Source organism: Saccoglossus kowalevskii, chromosome 2 (genome assembly GCF_978046115.1).
Source record: "Saccoglossus kowalevskii chromosome 2, keSacKowa6.1, whole genome shotgun sequence".
Lineage (NCBI taxonomy): Eukaryota > Metazoa > Hemichordata > Enteropneusta > Harrimaniidae > Saccoglossus > Saccoglossus kowalevskii.
Window position 1 is genome coordinate 25412202 of NC_140642.1, and position 13550 is coordinate 25425751.

The 13550-nt window shown below is 36.3% G+C and overlaps 1 protein-coding gene across 1 annotated transcript; it reads right to left on the minus strand.

The window, feature by feature from the left end:
• Positions 1-1651: 1651 nt before the first annotated feature.
• On the minus strand, positions 1652-9227 carry LOC100369786 (ras-related protein Rab-1A). Its single transcript, XM_002738701.4, has 7 exons — positions 9078-9227; positions 5741-5813; positions 5146-5193; positions 4695-4742; positions 4355-4450; positions 3854-3985; positions 1652-2342 (listed from the first exon to the last, which is right to left on the minus strand). Exons 1-7 carry the CDS (start codon positions 9098-9100, stop codon positions 2142-2144), a joined length of 621 nt encoding a protein of 206 aa, XP_002738747.1. The 5' UTR covers positions 9101-9227; the 3' UTR covers positions 1652-2141.
• Positions 9228-13550: the final 4323 nt, after the last annotated feature.

Genomic DNA, 13550 nt, shown 5'->3' on the forward strand with positions numbered 1-13550 from the left:
ATCACCCGGTTCATCTTCAAGAAATTGTTCTCGACATGTTTAACCATGAGCAAATTTCACTACTGCATTGGCAGTCAGTCTGGCACATTTGACAGAATAATTTAATCTTTGTTCCAAACAGTACCTGTTTACTAATATTTTTGTTTTCACTAACGATTTTCAGATCATCAAATGTTGTGAATGCACAAACACTCAACTGAATGTGCTTAACAGGTGGTTGAATGCAATATTTTGTTTACTATGATAACTACTTTTTTAAAAGTCTTTGGCCCATTGTTCTACACAAAAGGAGTTAACCAACACAAAAACTATGTGACATGCGACAGGCTTCAAACAAAACCAACTAAAACTTTCAAAATTTGCAGTATTACCAGTACTTCATTAAAGTACTGCAACTTTGATGCTAACAGTAGTTAATGGCCTTTTTGGGATCTCTGTACTATCAAACGGCTGGAGCCCACACATAGAACCTTAATTTCAGGCCGTTAACGTCCTCGTACCTGTACTCCACAGACATACACATCCTTCCACAGCTTGGCTACAGTAAACAGACAACATTTAGCATTACATAATTATATTTTTAATAAATGGTTACAGCAAAATTAAACAGAACTTAATATTTCCTGACTATAACTGAATATAATATGTGTAAGGCCATACTATTATAAACCTACCAAGTCTCTGCATTGAAAACCTCCATCCTAAAAGTCTGGTACAACTGTTAGTACATTAATACTGCTATGAGTACATGGCATCTATTTCTCAATCTGTAACTACAGTAGGATAAAAAAAAACACTCAAAAGCTTAGAACAAGCAGCACATGGAAGCACAAATTTACTACATAACAAAACAGTCTCCATGATATGTATAGTTTTCAATGCAGAGACTAAAATGAAACTTGTTTACCAAATGAGCATGTGTATCTACAGTGCCTGCACATTCATGCACAATCTTGATATAACCAATTTACAGTTTATTTGTGGCCAATTATTTCCAAATAACCTACTTTCCCACAAATCATTGAATACCACATGGAATTTTCTACAATGTAATAATAACTCAGAATAAAATGAAAAAAACAAAACAGCAATGCACAAATATTTATCTCTGTAGAATTATTGTTTTTAAAGGTTTTTAACACACTAAGGCATGTAAAATTTTCTTCCTGAAAAAAGTTCACCACTACCATTTGCAAGAATTGCTTGGCCTTTGTCGAAAATCTTTTCCGACAAAAAACATACTGACTATAAAAATGAAGCTCAACCACTTCATCAGCTGTGCTCAGTTATCCCAAATAAAACAAACACTACTACACTAGCTAAAAGTGTGATACAGTCACCAAAACTTTAACAAAAGCTAGAACATAATATTTACTATTTTGAATCTATACTGTACAAGTAATGGTAAATGTATGCTGACAAAGTCACCATGAAAGCATGCATGTAAGAGTAAAATGGGCAATGAACTGTAATGGAGACTTTGTCAGAAAATGAGCGTTATTCATACGCTTGATATTGAGTCAACTCCCCCACATACATATATTAATACCGCCCACCCCCACAAACACACAAGAAAGGGTCAAAATTGTGAGTGAGATACTTCATTTGTGTAACCATACAAATACTTAGGAAATGAATACATGCTAAGAAATGACATGATTAATAATATAATTCAAGCTGTCCATTACATTTTTTATGTTTTGTTACATAAATTAAACACTGGGGATAGATTATATTTTTGATGACTGGGCCTAGTTACTAGATTTCTGAAACTACTTATTATTGTAGCTAGTGAAGCAACCCTCATAATGCCAAAATAACAATACATTTAGAACAACAGGCATTTCCCTTTTTATGATTCCTTTTATAAATTACTTCTCAGAAAACAGCTTGATGCTGTAAGTATGTCTACATACACAATATTTAGTGCTGTAAATTAAATGACCTTGTGTGAAAATCATTGTATTTTCCAGTTAAACAATGTATGATCTCTCTTTGAACTAAGACATCCAGTGAAGTGAAACTCCCCACAAATCAAAGTGCCATGTTACCCTCATAATTGGAAACTTAAAAACTGTATAAACCAGGCTTCGGAGAGGAATAAACATTGTAATAGCTGTACAGTTCAATATGACATAAATTCAACAACAACCACCTGATGATTGTTTTACAGGAGTACTTGCACCTTGAATTTTAACATTTTGTTTGCCATCTTGTGGCATGCTACCTGGTCCCATGCGATTCTTAATTTCTGCGGCCATTGTCATGAAGGCTTGTTCTACATTTGTTGCATTCTTCGCACTGGTCTCAAGGAATGGAATTTCCAGTTGGTCAGCATACTCCTAGTAACAAAGCATAGTGTTATAAAATATAATTATGCCAACTAATACATAAAATAAAGAAATAAAGTGTATGTTACACATCTGGTAGAGGAAATAACATCTTGACAACCACATAAATGTTACACATTATTCACAGCATACAACTTCTATGGGTGATAACACATTGAATTCCACAAATGTTACCCCATACATTATTCACAGCATACAACTTCTATGGGTGATAAAACATTGAATTCCACAAATGTTACCCCATACGTTATTCACAGCATACAACTTCTAGGTGTAACACATTGAAATCCACAAATGTTACCCCATACATTATTCACAGCATACAACTTCTATGGGTGATAACACATTGAAATCCACAAATGTTACCCAATACGTTATTCACAGCATACAACTTCTAGGTGTAACACATTGAAATCCACAAATGTTACTCCATACATTATTCACAGCATACAACTTCTATGGGTGATAACACATTGAATTCCACAAATGTTACCCCATACATTATTCACAGCATACAACTTCTAGGTGATAACACATTGAAATCCACAAATGTTACCCAATACGTTATTCACAACATACGAATTCTATGGGTGATAACACATTGAAATCCACAAATGTTACCCCATATGTTATTCACAACATACAAATTCTACAGGTAACACATTGAAAACCACAAATGTTACCTCATACATTATTCACAGCATACAACTTCTATGGGTGATAACACATTGAATTCCACAAATGTTACCCCATACATTATTCACAGCATACAACTTCTAGGTGATAACACATTGAAATCCACAAATGTTACCCAATACGTTATTCACAACATACGAATTCTATGGGTGATAACACATTGAAATCCACAAATGTTACCCCATACGTTATTCACAACATACAAATTCTACAGGTAACACATTGAAAACCACAAATGTTACCCCATACATTATTCACAGCATACAACTTCTATGGGTGATAACACATTGAAAACCACAAATGTTACCCAATACGTTATTCACAGCATACAACTTCTATGGGTGATAACACATTGAATTCCACAAATGTTACTCCATACATTATTCACAGCATACAACTTCTATGGGTGATAACACATTGAAATCCACAAATGTTACCCCATACATTATTCACAGCATACAACTTCTATGGGTGATAACACATTGAATTCCACAAATGTTACCCCATACATTATTCACAGCATACAACTTCTATGGGTGATAACACATTGAATTCCACAAATGTTACTCCATACATTATTCACAGCATACAACTTCTAGGTGACAACACATTGAAATCCACAAATGTTACCCAATACGTTATTCACAACATACGAATTCTACGGGTAACACATTGAAAACCACAAATGTTACTCCATACATTATTCACAACATGTGACTTCTATGGGTGATATACAGCATATGGCACATTGACAACCACAAATGCTAAACAATGTTAAAATTGCATTATACACATATTATACTGACCTTTGCCGTTGTGTAATCAACTACTTTCTTTGTGGTCAAATCACATTTGTTACCAACTAATAATTTATTCACATTTTCACAAGCGTAACGATCTATTTCTTGTAACCACTGTTTAACGTTATGAAATGACTCCTGTGACAGGGAAGGAAAAACAGAATTGTCATTAAAATGAGCTAATGTGTCATATGTTATAATCAGTCATAATTACTTAGTCATTGGTAAATTTACGTTCAATCACAAAACTAACAAATTTCGTCTATACCATGTTCAATTGACGACCTAACTGGGCACAATGTACAATACAAGATAGTGACAAATACTGAAACTTGTATTCCTTTGACAAAACTAATGATGAATGGAATTACAATACTGTTTATAGGATGTTGAGAACCAGCTTTAGAATTTACAAATCTCATCAAAAGAAATGAAATCAGTAAACATTCAGCTCAATTTTACAAGATTCTATAATGCTTAATAAAATCAAACCAAGAATGAACTTGCCTGGTCTGTAACATCGTAAACAACAATTATACCGTGCGCACCCCTATAATAACTAGATGTGATAGTACGAAACCTCTCTTGTCCAGCTGTGTCCCACTAAAAAAATGAAGAAATATACAATGGTTAGAAACCATACTTTTACTTTCACACACCATTATTATTATTAAGACATTAATTTTGTATTCTTCACATCGCTGACAGAAAATGTCCTAAACAGTGTTCACTCAGTAACATGCGACTGAAATAGTCATCAGCACATACTGAAAAATAATGGTAATACAGCTACAGTCAAATAAATTGTACTATAGTACAATTCAACAAGTCAGAGCATCGTACTTACTATTTGTAGTTTAATTGTTTTTCCATCTAATTCTATCGTTCTGATTTTCTAAAAGGACAAGAAATAAAAAGTAACAATCAATACAATGACCAGCAAATTGTAAAGAACACCAATGATGAGGACTAAATTTGTGGTGGTCATTGTGTTAAACTATTACAAATGAAGGAGGTAAACCAATGACCAATTCCACGAAAGGACTTGACTTCTTTGTGCAGTCTATTTATAATATCAAAGTTTCATGCATAAATGGCAACAAATGATGACTACCTACCAAGTAAAAGTTGTGTTGAAATCTCCATAAAGCATTGTTCAGAACAGTTCAGTTCAAAAAAAAAAAATTGCCTGACATGGCATTTACAGATATTCAATTGCTTCCCTCTCAAAGTACATTTTATTCAGCTGGTTGCAAACAAGACAACTTGCTGAACTTAACAAAATATGTAATACTTACAAAATCAACACCAATCGTACTGATGTAACTTTCTGTATATGTATCATCCTGTTTGAATAACAAAATATAAATTGAGTAAGATTACAAATTCTTTTATACTGTGTACTATTAAGTCGCCACACTGTATCCACACACTAGCAAATCTTGCTGTACAAGGAATAACAAACAAGTGTGTTGGTCAATCATGATTTAATATCAGTTTTTCTAAAAAGATGCAAGTAAGTCATAGCATTTTCATACTTTGTAGGTCACAATATGTGTGAAATTGAACGTAAAAACAGTACAAACAAAGATGGTAGTGGTGTCAAAAGATTATGTGGGATTCCACAGATGGGAAAGTATTTTGGGATATTTATGCACTTGATATGTAGTGAGCATATCCTGCTATGAAAGATTTGCATTTGAACATTGAAAGATAAATTAAAGTTCAAAATTAAGTATTTTCATTTTTGTGGCATTTTTTCACCCATTACTCAAGACCTTGAAGTAAACAGAAAATCATCTATTTACACAATTTTATTTTAACCATGCAACAACAATTACAAAGAAGCCATTAAACCAAGCACAATAATTAGGGAGTCATTCAGTTACTTACAGCAAAACGAAGTAACAAACATGATTTTCCTACACCAGAGTCTCCGATGAGTAGTAGTTTAAACAGGTAGTCACTGGAAGATAATGAAGCATGTCAGATTAGCAAGAATATGTATTAGGCTATCTACAGTGTAACCTGTACTGAACACCAAATGACCAAGAGAATTATTCAATTTATAGGGTTTTGACTGAACAGATGTCCTACAATTTGAATATAACCTTCATTCTGTCACCATCAAATGCTAGTCATCACTAAAGAATAGTATTTTAAAGCATCAATAGCCGTAATTGTTAACATTTTTTGTTTTTATATATAACCACATAAAGATGACAAATAACAATTGTTTTAGGTACACTTGCATGGCCAAAGTGACCCTGCACGAGACTAAAGTCACATAAAAAGTGACGTGAAAACTAAAGGTTGAGTAGTTGTAATTTTCTTGAAATCGATCATGTGTTGGGAAAACAGAGAAAATTATGATCCATGATGCATACTAACATTGGAAATGACATGTAAAATCATAAATGAAACCTTCTGAGAGTGACTTAACCTCTCAAGATGGTGACTTATTTGACATTTCGACCAGGGCCCCCACAAGTTGTCATCTTGTACCATAATTGCAGTGGTTAACTTGACAAAAATGGATTTTAATAGATGGTGCCCCCTGGAGACCTAGATGCAACCTCCCATGTTGGCTGGTTCCCGCCTCAAGTGTCATGGCGTACCAAGCCATAAGAGGCCGGTAACTAGTAACAGTTCTGGCATTCTGATTGGTACATCACTTTCTCGTTGCTTGTTGCTTGTTCCATTTCCCTTAGTTACCTGACGTCAACGCTTACGCTCGTGGCCGTTCAGGGGTTTCCTTTTGCTTTCGAAAGTTGGGCGAATAAAAAGAATTGTTTCTTTTGTTATAAATTTGCACAGAACATATCAAATCTGTAAATCTAAGCAGGCAGTATGTATGAGCATGGCTTTATTGTAGCATTACAGACACGTTTACGCAAAACGGAACTTGGAATGTTTTCAAATTACGTCACCCAGTCGCGTTCCTTCCGGCCTGAAAACAGACCCAAATGGAACAATATGGCGATTACTAGTTACCTGCGTCCTACCTGCCATTCGCAAAGGACGCCGGGAACCAGCGAACCTCCCATGTTGGCTGGTTCCTGCCTCAAGTGTCATGGTGCACCAAGCCACAAGAGGGCGGTAACTAGTAATGGTTCCATTCTGATTGGTTGATCAAGTTTTCATTCTTTGTTCTATTTCCCATGGTTACTTGTGGTACTTCTAAGTATAAAGCATGGGTTTTCCTTTTGACTTCACGAATATAAAACTGTTTCATTTGGTATCACTTTGCACAAAAACAGTGAAAAAAGCTAGAACCATCTCAAGTATGAAGTATAAGCAGGTGGAATGAGTGGACGCGGCATATTACAGACACGTTAACGAAGAAAGGAACTTTGAATGTTTTCAAATTACGTCACTCTGTCGCATACCTTTGGGCTGGAAGCCCAGTGGAACAATATGGCGATTACTAGTTACCTACTAGCCATTCGCAAAAGAAGCAAGGAACCAGTGATCCTCCAATGGCCATCTTTTTCCACTTATAAGTGATTTAATGTACAATGCAGATATGTGGCAAATATACTATTCTTTCAGTTTTTACACAGGAATTGTAGTTACAGCTCTTGTTATCATGTTTATGTGTTTTTACAAGACTGAAAAGTATCAAATCGACTTTGTCAAAACTAAAGTTGCCAGTGAATAAGTGAGCAAGTGTGCTCAGAGGTCACAATGGTAATGATCATGTACCAAACCACTGGTTTATAATTACAATTGTACCATTGTGATACAAAACACAAATTTTATGTATAAAACAGATTTGAAACGCATTTCCAGCAAAATGTGGCACAGCTAAAACTGTATTGCCTCAAGCAAAAATATGTTGGGTAAATTTATTACTATAATATTGACAATATTTTTTTCTGGTATGGTTCAATGCCATTCTGAAAACTGACATCACAGGAGTTTTTGCATTTTGATTATTATACCATGAAACAAGAGATTGTATTAACCACAAATTCCGTTCTACAAACCCTTAAATTGACTTCACTGAGACCCAAAACAATAGGCCTGGCCTGTTTTGTCAGTGTGTTTTCTAGGAATCGTACAAGAGTGATTAGATTGATGATGCATCTGAAGAATAACAGACAGGGACAGATAGAAGAAATGCACTTTCTCATCTGGCCATGCCAGGTACATGAAAATTCTAACAAAAATTCCAATCTCAATATACGTAATTTATATTTAATAAATTGATGATCCCTGAAGTAGACGCTACAAAATAATGACTTCTAAAAGAAATGGAACCACTAAAAAGTGGGCTTAATTATATATGCAAGAACAACTTCTGGAATACAATTAATTCCATAAATGCTTCTTCAACTGTTACCTCTTGTATGACAGTGTAGCATGAAAAAGAAATGACCAGCTGTTGCAGGAAACTCTAAAAAGATGGAACCTGAAAATAGGATTGATGTATATATTCACACTGTACTAATTCCAGCTTGTGGTCTTAAATACGACCGATTGTTTTGAAAATATAAAAATAATCAATGATTACTTCCTGGTTTTGATCATGCGAAGTGTATATTTATACACCTTTCAAATATAATCAAAACGCAGTTATGGCACACGAATAACGGGAAATCTAGCATTATATATATAGAAAATATGATCACAGATTAAGTTCCATAATAAATGGAGGATCGTGCAGAAAAAATGTTCGACTACAGAATTTGTTTCGTCAATGGCGTCATCGGGATCCACCTCTCTGTTTGGAAATCACATTATGCGCCATCACCTCGACGACACGGTACTTTCATTATTTACATACATATAAACACTCTGAAATACAGATTGGGCGTCTCCGATGAGAATATACTACATATACCGTGTTTCAATGAAATAATAGTCATATTTAGGACTCAAGTTTAGAATACTTTGCTTGCCGGTTGAAAATTTCCCAAATGGCCTCGAGTTTCGTCGTAGTCATCCTCCATTCATTACCTATTTCCAATATTTCGTCCTTAGATTTTTGAACAAAACATATCGATCTCGACTTACGAAACATCTCCACTACATACATGATGTATGTAACTAGAAACAATCAACATTTCGTTTATATTACGAGTCTACCAAGCATATCGGTCACAATTATCACGAATGGGGCCGACAACAGGCTAAATCAACTACGTCGCGTAAATACACGGACATACATTTTTTTCCATGACGTATTATCAAAATTTGGACTGTACTACATACACTTTTCACTTACTATTCAGGATTCATAGTTGACATGGCCTGGAGACTTCTCAATGATGTAAAATACGCTTATTTACCCGTCTCCGGTCTAAAATTTGGTTACGTCGCCGATTATTCGATGCGATCTGCCACGAAAGGAAGTTCCAAGATGGCTTCCCTTGTCTAACGTGCAATAGCCAATAGCTCCTATAGGGGGTCTCTAGTATTGCTCGATCCGACAATGACGTAATGCTCCAACGTGGCAACATCTGACCTCGCCCCTAATATGTATGATTTTATTACCAAACACCCATTTATTTAAGATTTTCCAGTTATTTTCCAGAAAAATAGCAAACAGAAACATATATTATTTTTGAAGAGTCTGCTGTAAAATAAATTGCATATAGATCGGAGCTTGCTCAGACTTGGGGTTGAGAGTGGCACACCCCTTCCGTTCTATTCAAATGGCGGTGATGATGCGTCAGACCTGACCGCGGCCAATGTCCATCGGATCTTGCGGATAATCAACTTCAAACTCTTACTCTTGCCAATATCATTATTAGACTATTCCATAGTGAGCATAATACAAAAACGACACAGATATGTGGGTGTGGCTCAGCAGATGAAGTATTAAAATACACCGTGATGATGTACTCCATATTACATATTTAGTAATTTACTCAGTAAACACAATTCTCCACCATTTTGCAGTAGTTGTATAATACAGCATAGATTTATATTTATGTATATACGCACAGATGAAAATATAAGTTTGGACAATTACGTCGTATTTTATAACTGATGTCACAGACCACAATATACCCGATCTCAGCTTATTGTCTACTATACAGACGGACTTTACTGCATCAATTTATGTGAATTTTGATTTGGTGTGAATCTATAGCACTTATAATTAACCTATACCAGCCCCATGGGTGTATTCGAATACTAATGGAGGCAAGAGGGTATCTGATTAAATTTGACAGAAAAGTTAATCTGTACTTTACATATGATAATCATTAGAAATGTTCTTAATTAGTTATACTACTGAATTAAATGTTCGTTTACGTTTTTTATTTCGAAAACAAATGCAGCCAACATTATCCTGAATCAAATTATTGATTCCACATCTTTGAAGATTTCAGTATGCTACAGTAGGACACGTCCTACTAGAGTGTGAACGCCTAATACGGTAACGTTCGCGTCCCCGTTGTTCACGAGAATGGCATACCGGTGATAGGTTAGGCAAACAATGTTTCCAAATGTACCCATATCTTCTCACCTACCCAAGCTTTTAGAGAATGTGTAAATTACTACTACCACCTCTACTACTCAATATATGATATACATATGCATATACATATACAGGTCTTCTTCAAGTAGGTCACCTTCAGAAAAATTATTTTCGTTTATGCTGTATCAACTCGTGCATTTTAACAACGTTTAATCGTCTTTATTTCAATCACAGCATTTTGTTAAAATTTAACATAAAATATAACAACACTAACCTATTACACACAGCTGTAATTGTTTTTTGTTCTCGGGCCGTTAATACACATCATAAACCTTTCGGCAAAACTTGACAGATGTGTCAACACAAATGGACAAGAAGTATATTGCACACATACCAAGGTGTCACATACTATACTTAGATTTATCCAAATTTATAATCCCCCCCCCCTCATCAGCTCATGATTGAAAGGGGTGAATCGAATGCTATCCTATAAGTCGGGCGAGTAGGCCTGATTGGATGTAATTTAATTTGGGAGTATTATTTTGTTTCGAACTGTCTAAGGTTGAATACTAATTGCTGAATACTGCTATGTACCGCTTTCTAGATAGAAGATATACACGTAAAATTATGCATTCTCTGACAGCGACACATTTAGGGCAATGCATTTGTCCCAGCTTTAGCGAACGCAACAAATGTTATGTTTGTTTTATATTATTCTCAATAATGTTTTCAGCGGCAAGTTTTTTTTCTGTATGTTTTCAAGGACAATTTAGTACGTGACATAGTATTACATTGCATTACGTATACTTGACTATTGTATTATGTTTCACATTTTCGATACGCGTACATCGAAACGACTCTTGTCATGTGACAATCGGTAAAGTAAGATTGATCACATTACTGAGAAATGAAATACACATGTAACATATGGTGACGTAGAACGGTTATACGTGTACTGCATAAATGAAATCTTGAAAATAAAATATCGATGATGCGATACTTGAAACTTGCTTTACTTGGAATCCGAAATCAGACTTGATACTTTTGTGAAATTTGTTTTCTGTTTTTTTATGGGAAGCCCATGAATACTAACTTCTAATGGACAATACCAGTTCAATGTCTGTAATCTCAATTCTTGCCCGACCGTATATTTCTTTACAAGCCTACAGTCGTGAAATGCACGCTCATACTTACTATTCAAATGTCCACCCATACCTACAATCTCAATACATGTCCCCCTCCACCTGCCATCTCAATACATGCCCATTTGTGTCTGCCATCTCAATAATGTCCATCTGCACCTGCCATCTCAATATATGTCCACCCATACCTGTCATCTCAACACATGTCCACCCGTATCTGCCATCTAATACATGTCCATCTCGTGTCTGTCATCTTAATACATGACTTTGTTCACCTGTACCTGCCACATTACGAAATGTCCACCTGTACCTGCCATCTCAATACATGTCCATCTCGTGTCTGTCATCTTAATACATGTCCACCTGTACCTGCCATATTACTAAATGTCCACCTGTACCTGCCATCTCAATACATGCCCATCTCATGTCTGTCATCTTAATACATGTCTACCCGTACATGGGATCTCAATACATGTCCACATGTACCTGTCATCTCAATACATGTCCATCTCGTGTCTGCCATCACAGTACATGTCCACCTGTACCTGCCATCTCAATACATGTCCACCTGTACCTGTCATCTCAATACATGTCTACCTCGTGTCTGCCATCACAGTACATGTCCACCTGTACCTGAGATCTCAATACATGTCCATCTCGTGTCTGTCATCTTAATACTTGTCCACCTGTACCTGCCATAATACTAAATGTCCACCTGTACCTGCCATCTCAATACATGTCCATCTCGTGTGTGTCATCTTAATACATGTCCACCTGTACCTGCCATATTACTAAATGTCCACCTGTACCTGCCATCTCAATACATGGCCATCTCGTGTCTGTCATATTAATACATGTCCACCTGTACCTGCCATATTACTAAATGTCCACCTGTACCTGCCATCTCAATACATGTCCATTTCGTGTCTGTCATCTTAATACATGTCCACCCATACCTGTCATCTCAATACATGTCCACCTGTACCTGCCATATTACTAAATGTCCACCTGTACCTGCCATCTCAATACATGGCCATCTCGTGTCTGTCATATTAATACATGTCCACCTGTACCTGCCATATTACTAAATGTCCACCTGTACCTGCCATCTCAATACATGTCCATTTCGTGTCTGTCATCTTAATACATGTCTACCCGTACATGGGATCTCAATACATGTCCACCTGTACCTGTCATCTCAATACATGTCCACTTGTACCTGCCATCTCAATACATGTCCACCTATACCTGTCATCTCAATACATGTCTACCTCGTGTCTGCCATCACAGTACATGTCCACCCGTACATGGGATCTCAATACATGTCCACCTGTACCTGAGATCTCGATACATGTTCATCTCGTGTCTGTCATCTTAATACTTGTCCACCTGTACCTGCCATAATACTATATGTCCACCTGTACCTGCCATCTCAATACATGTCCATCTCGTGTGTGTCATCTTAATACATGTCCACCTGTACCTGCCATATTACTAAATGTCCACCTGTACCTGCCATCTCAATACATGGCCATCTCGTGTCTGTCATATTAATACATGTCCACCTGTACCTGCCATATTACTAAATGTCCACCTGTACCTGCCATCTCAATACATGTCCATTTCGTGTCTGTCATCTTAATACATGTCCACCCATACCTGTCATCTCAATACATGTCCACCTGTACCTGCCATATTACTAAATGTCCACCTGTACCTGCCATCTCAATACATGGCCATCTCGTGTCTGTCATATTAATACATGTCCACCTGTACCTGCCATATTACTAAATGTCCACCTGTACCTGCCATCTCAATACATGTCCATTTCGTGTCTGTCATCTTAATACATGTCTACCCGTACATGGGATCTCAATACATGTCCACCTGTACCTGTCATCTCAATACATGTCCACTTGTACCTGCCATCTCAATACATGTCCACCTATACCTGTCATCTCAATACATGTCTACCTCGTGTCTGCCATCACAGTACATGTCCACCCGTACATGGGATCTCAATACATGTCCACCTGTACCTGAGATCTCGATACATGTTCATCTCGTGTCTGTCATCTTAATACTTGTCCACCTGTACCTGCCATAATACTATATGTCCACCTGTACCTGC

Excerpts from the sequence above, each read along its gene's own strand:
- LOC100369786 (XM_002738701.4), bottom strand. The coding sequence starts at position 9,100 with ATGTCAACTATGAATCCTGAATA. Across the intron at positions 5,194-5,740 it reads GTTTGTTACTTCGTTTTGCT|GATGATACATATACAGAAAG; the intron begins GTAAGTAACTGA and ends TTATTCAAACAG. Across the intron at positions 2,343-3,853 it reads TTGATTACACAACGGCAAAG|GAGTATGCTGACCAACTGGA; the intron begins GTCAGTATAATA and ends CTTTGTTACTAG.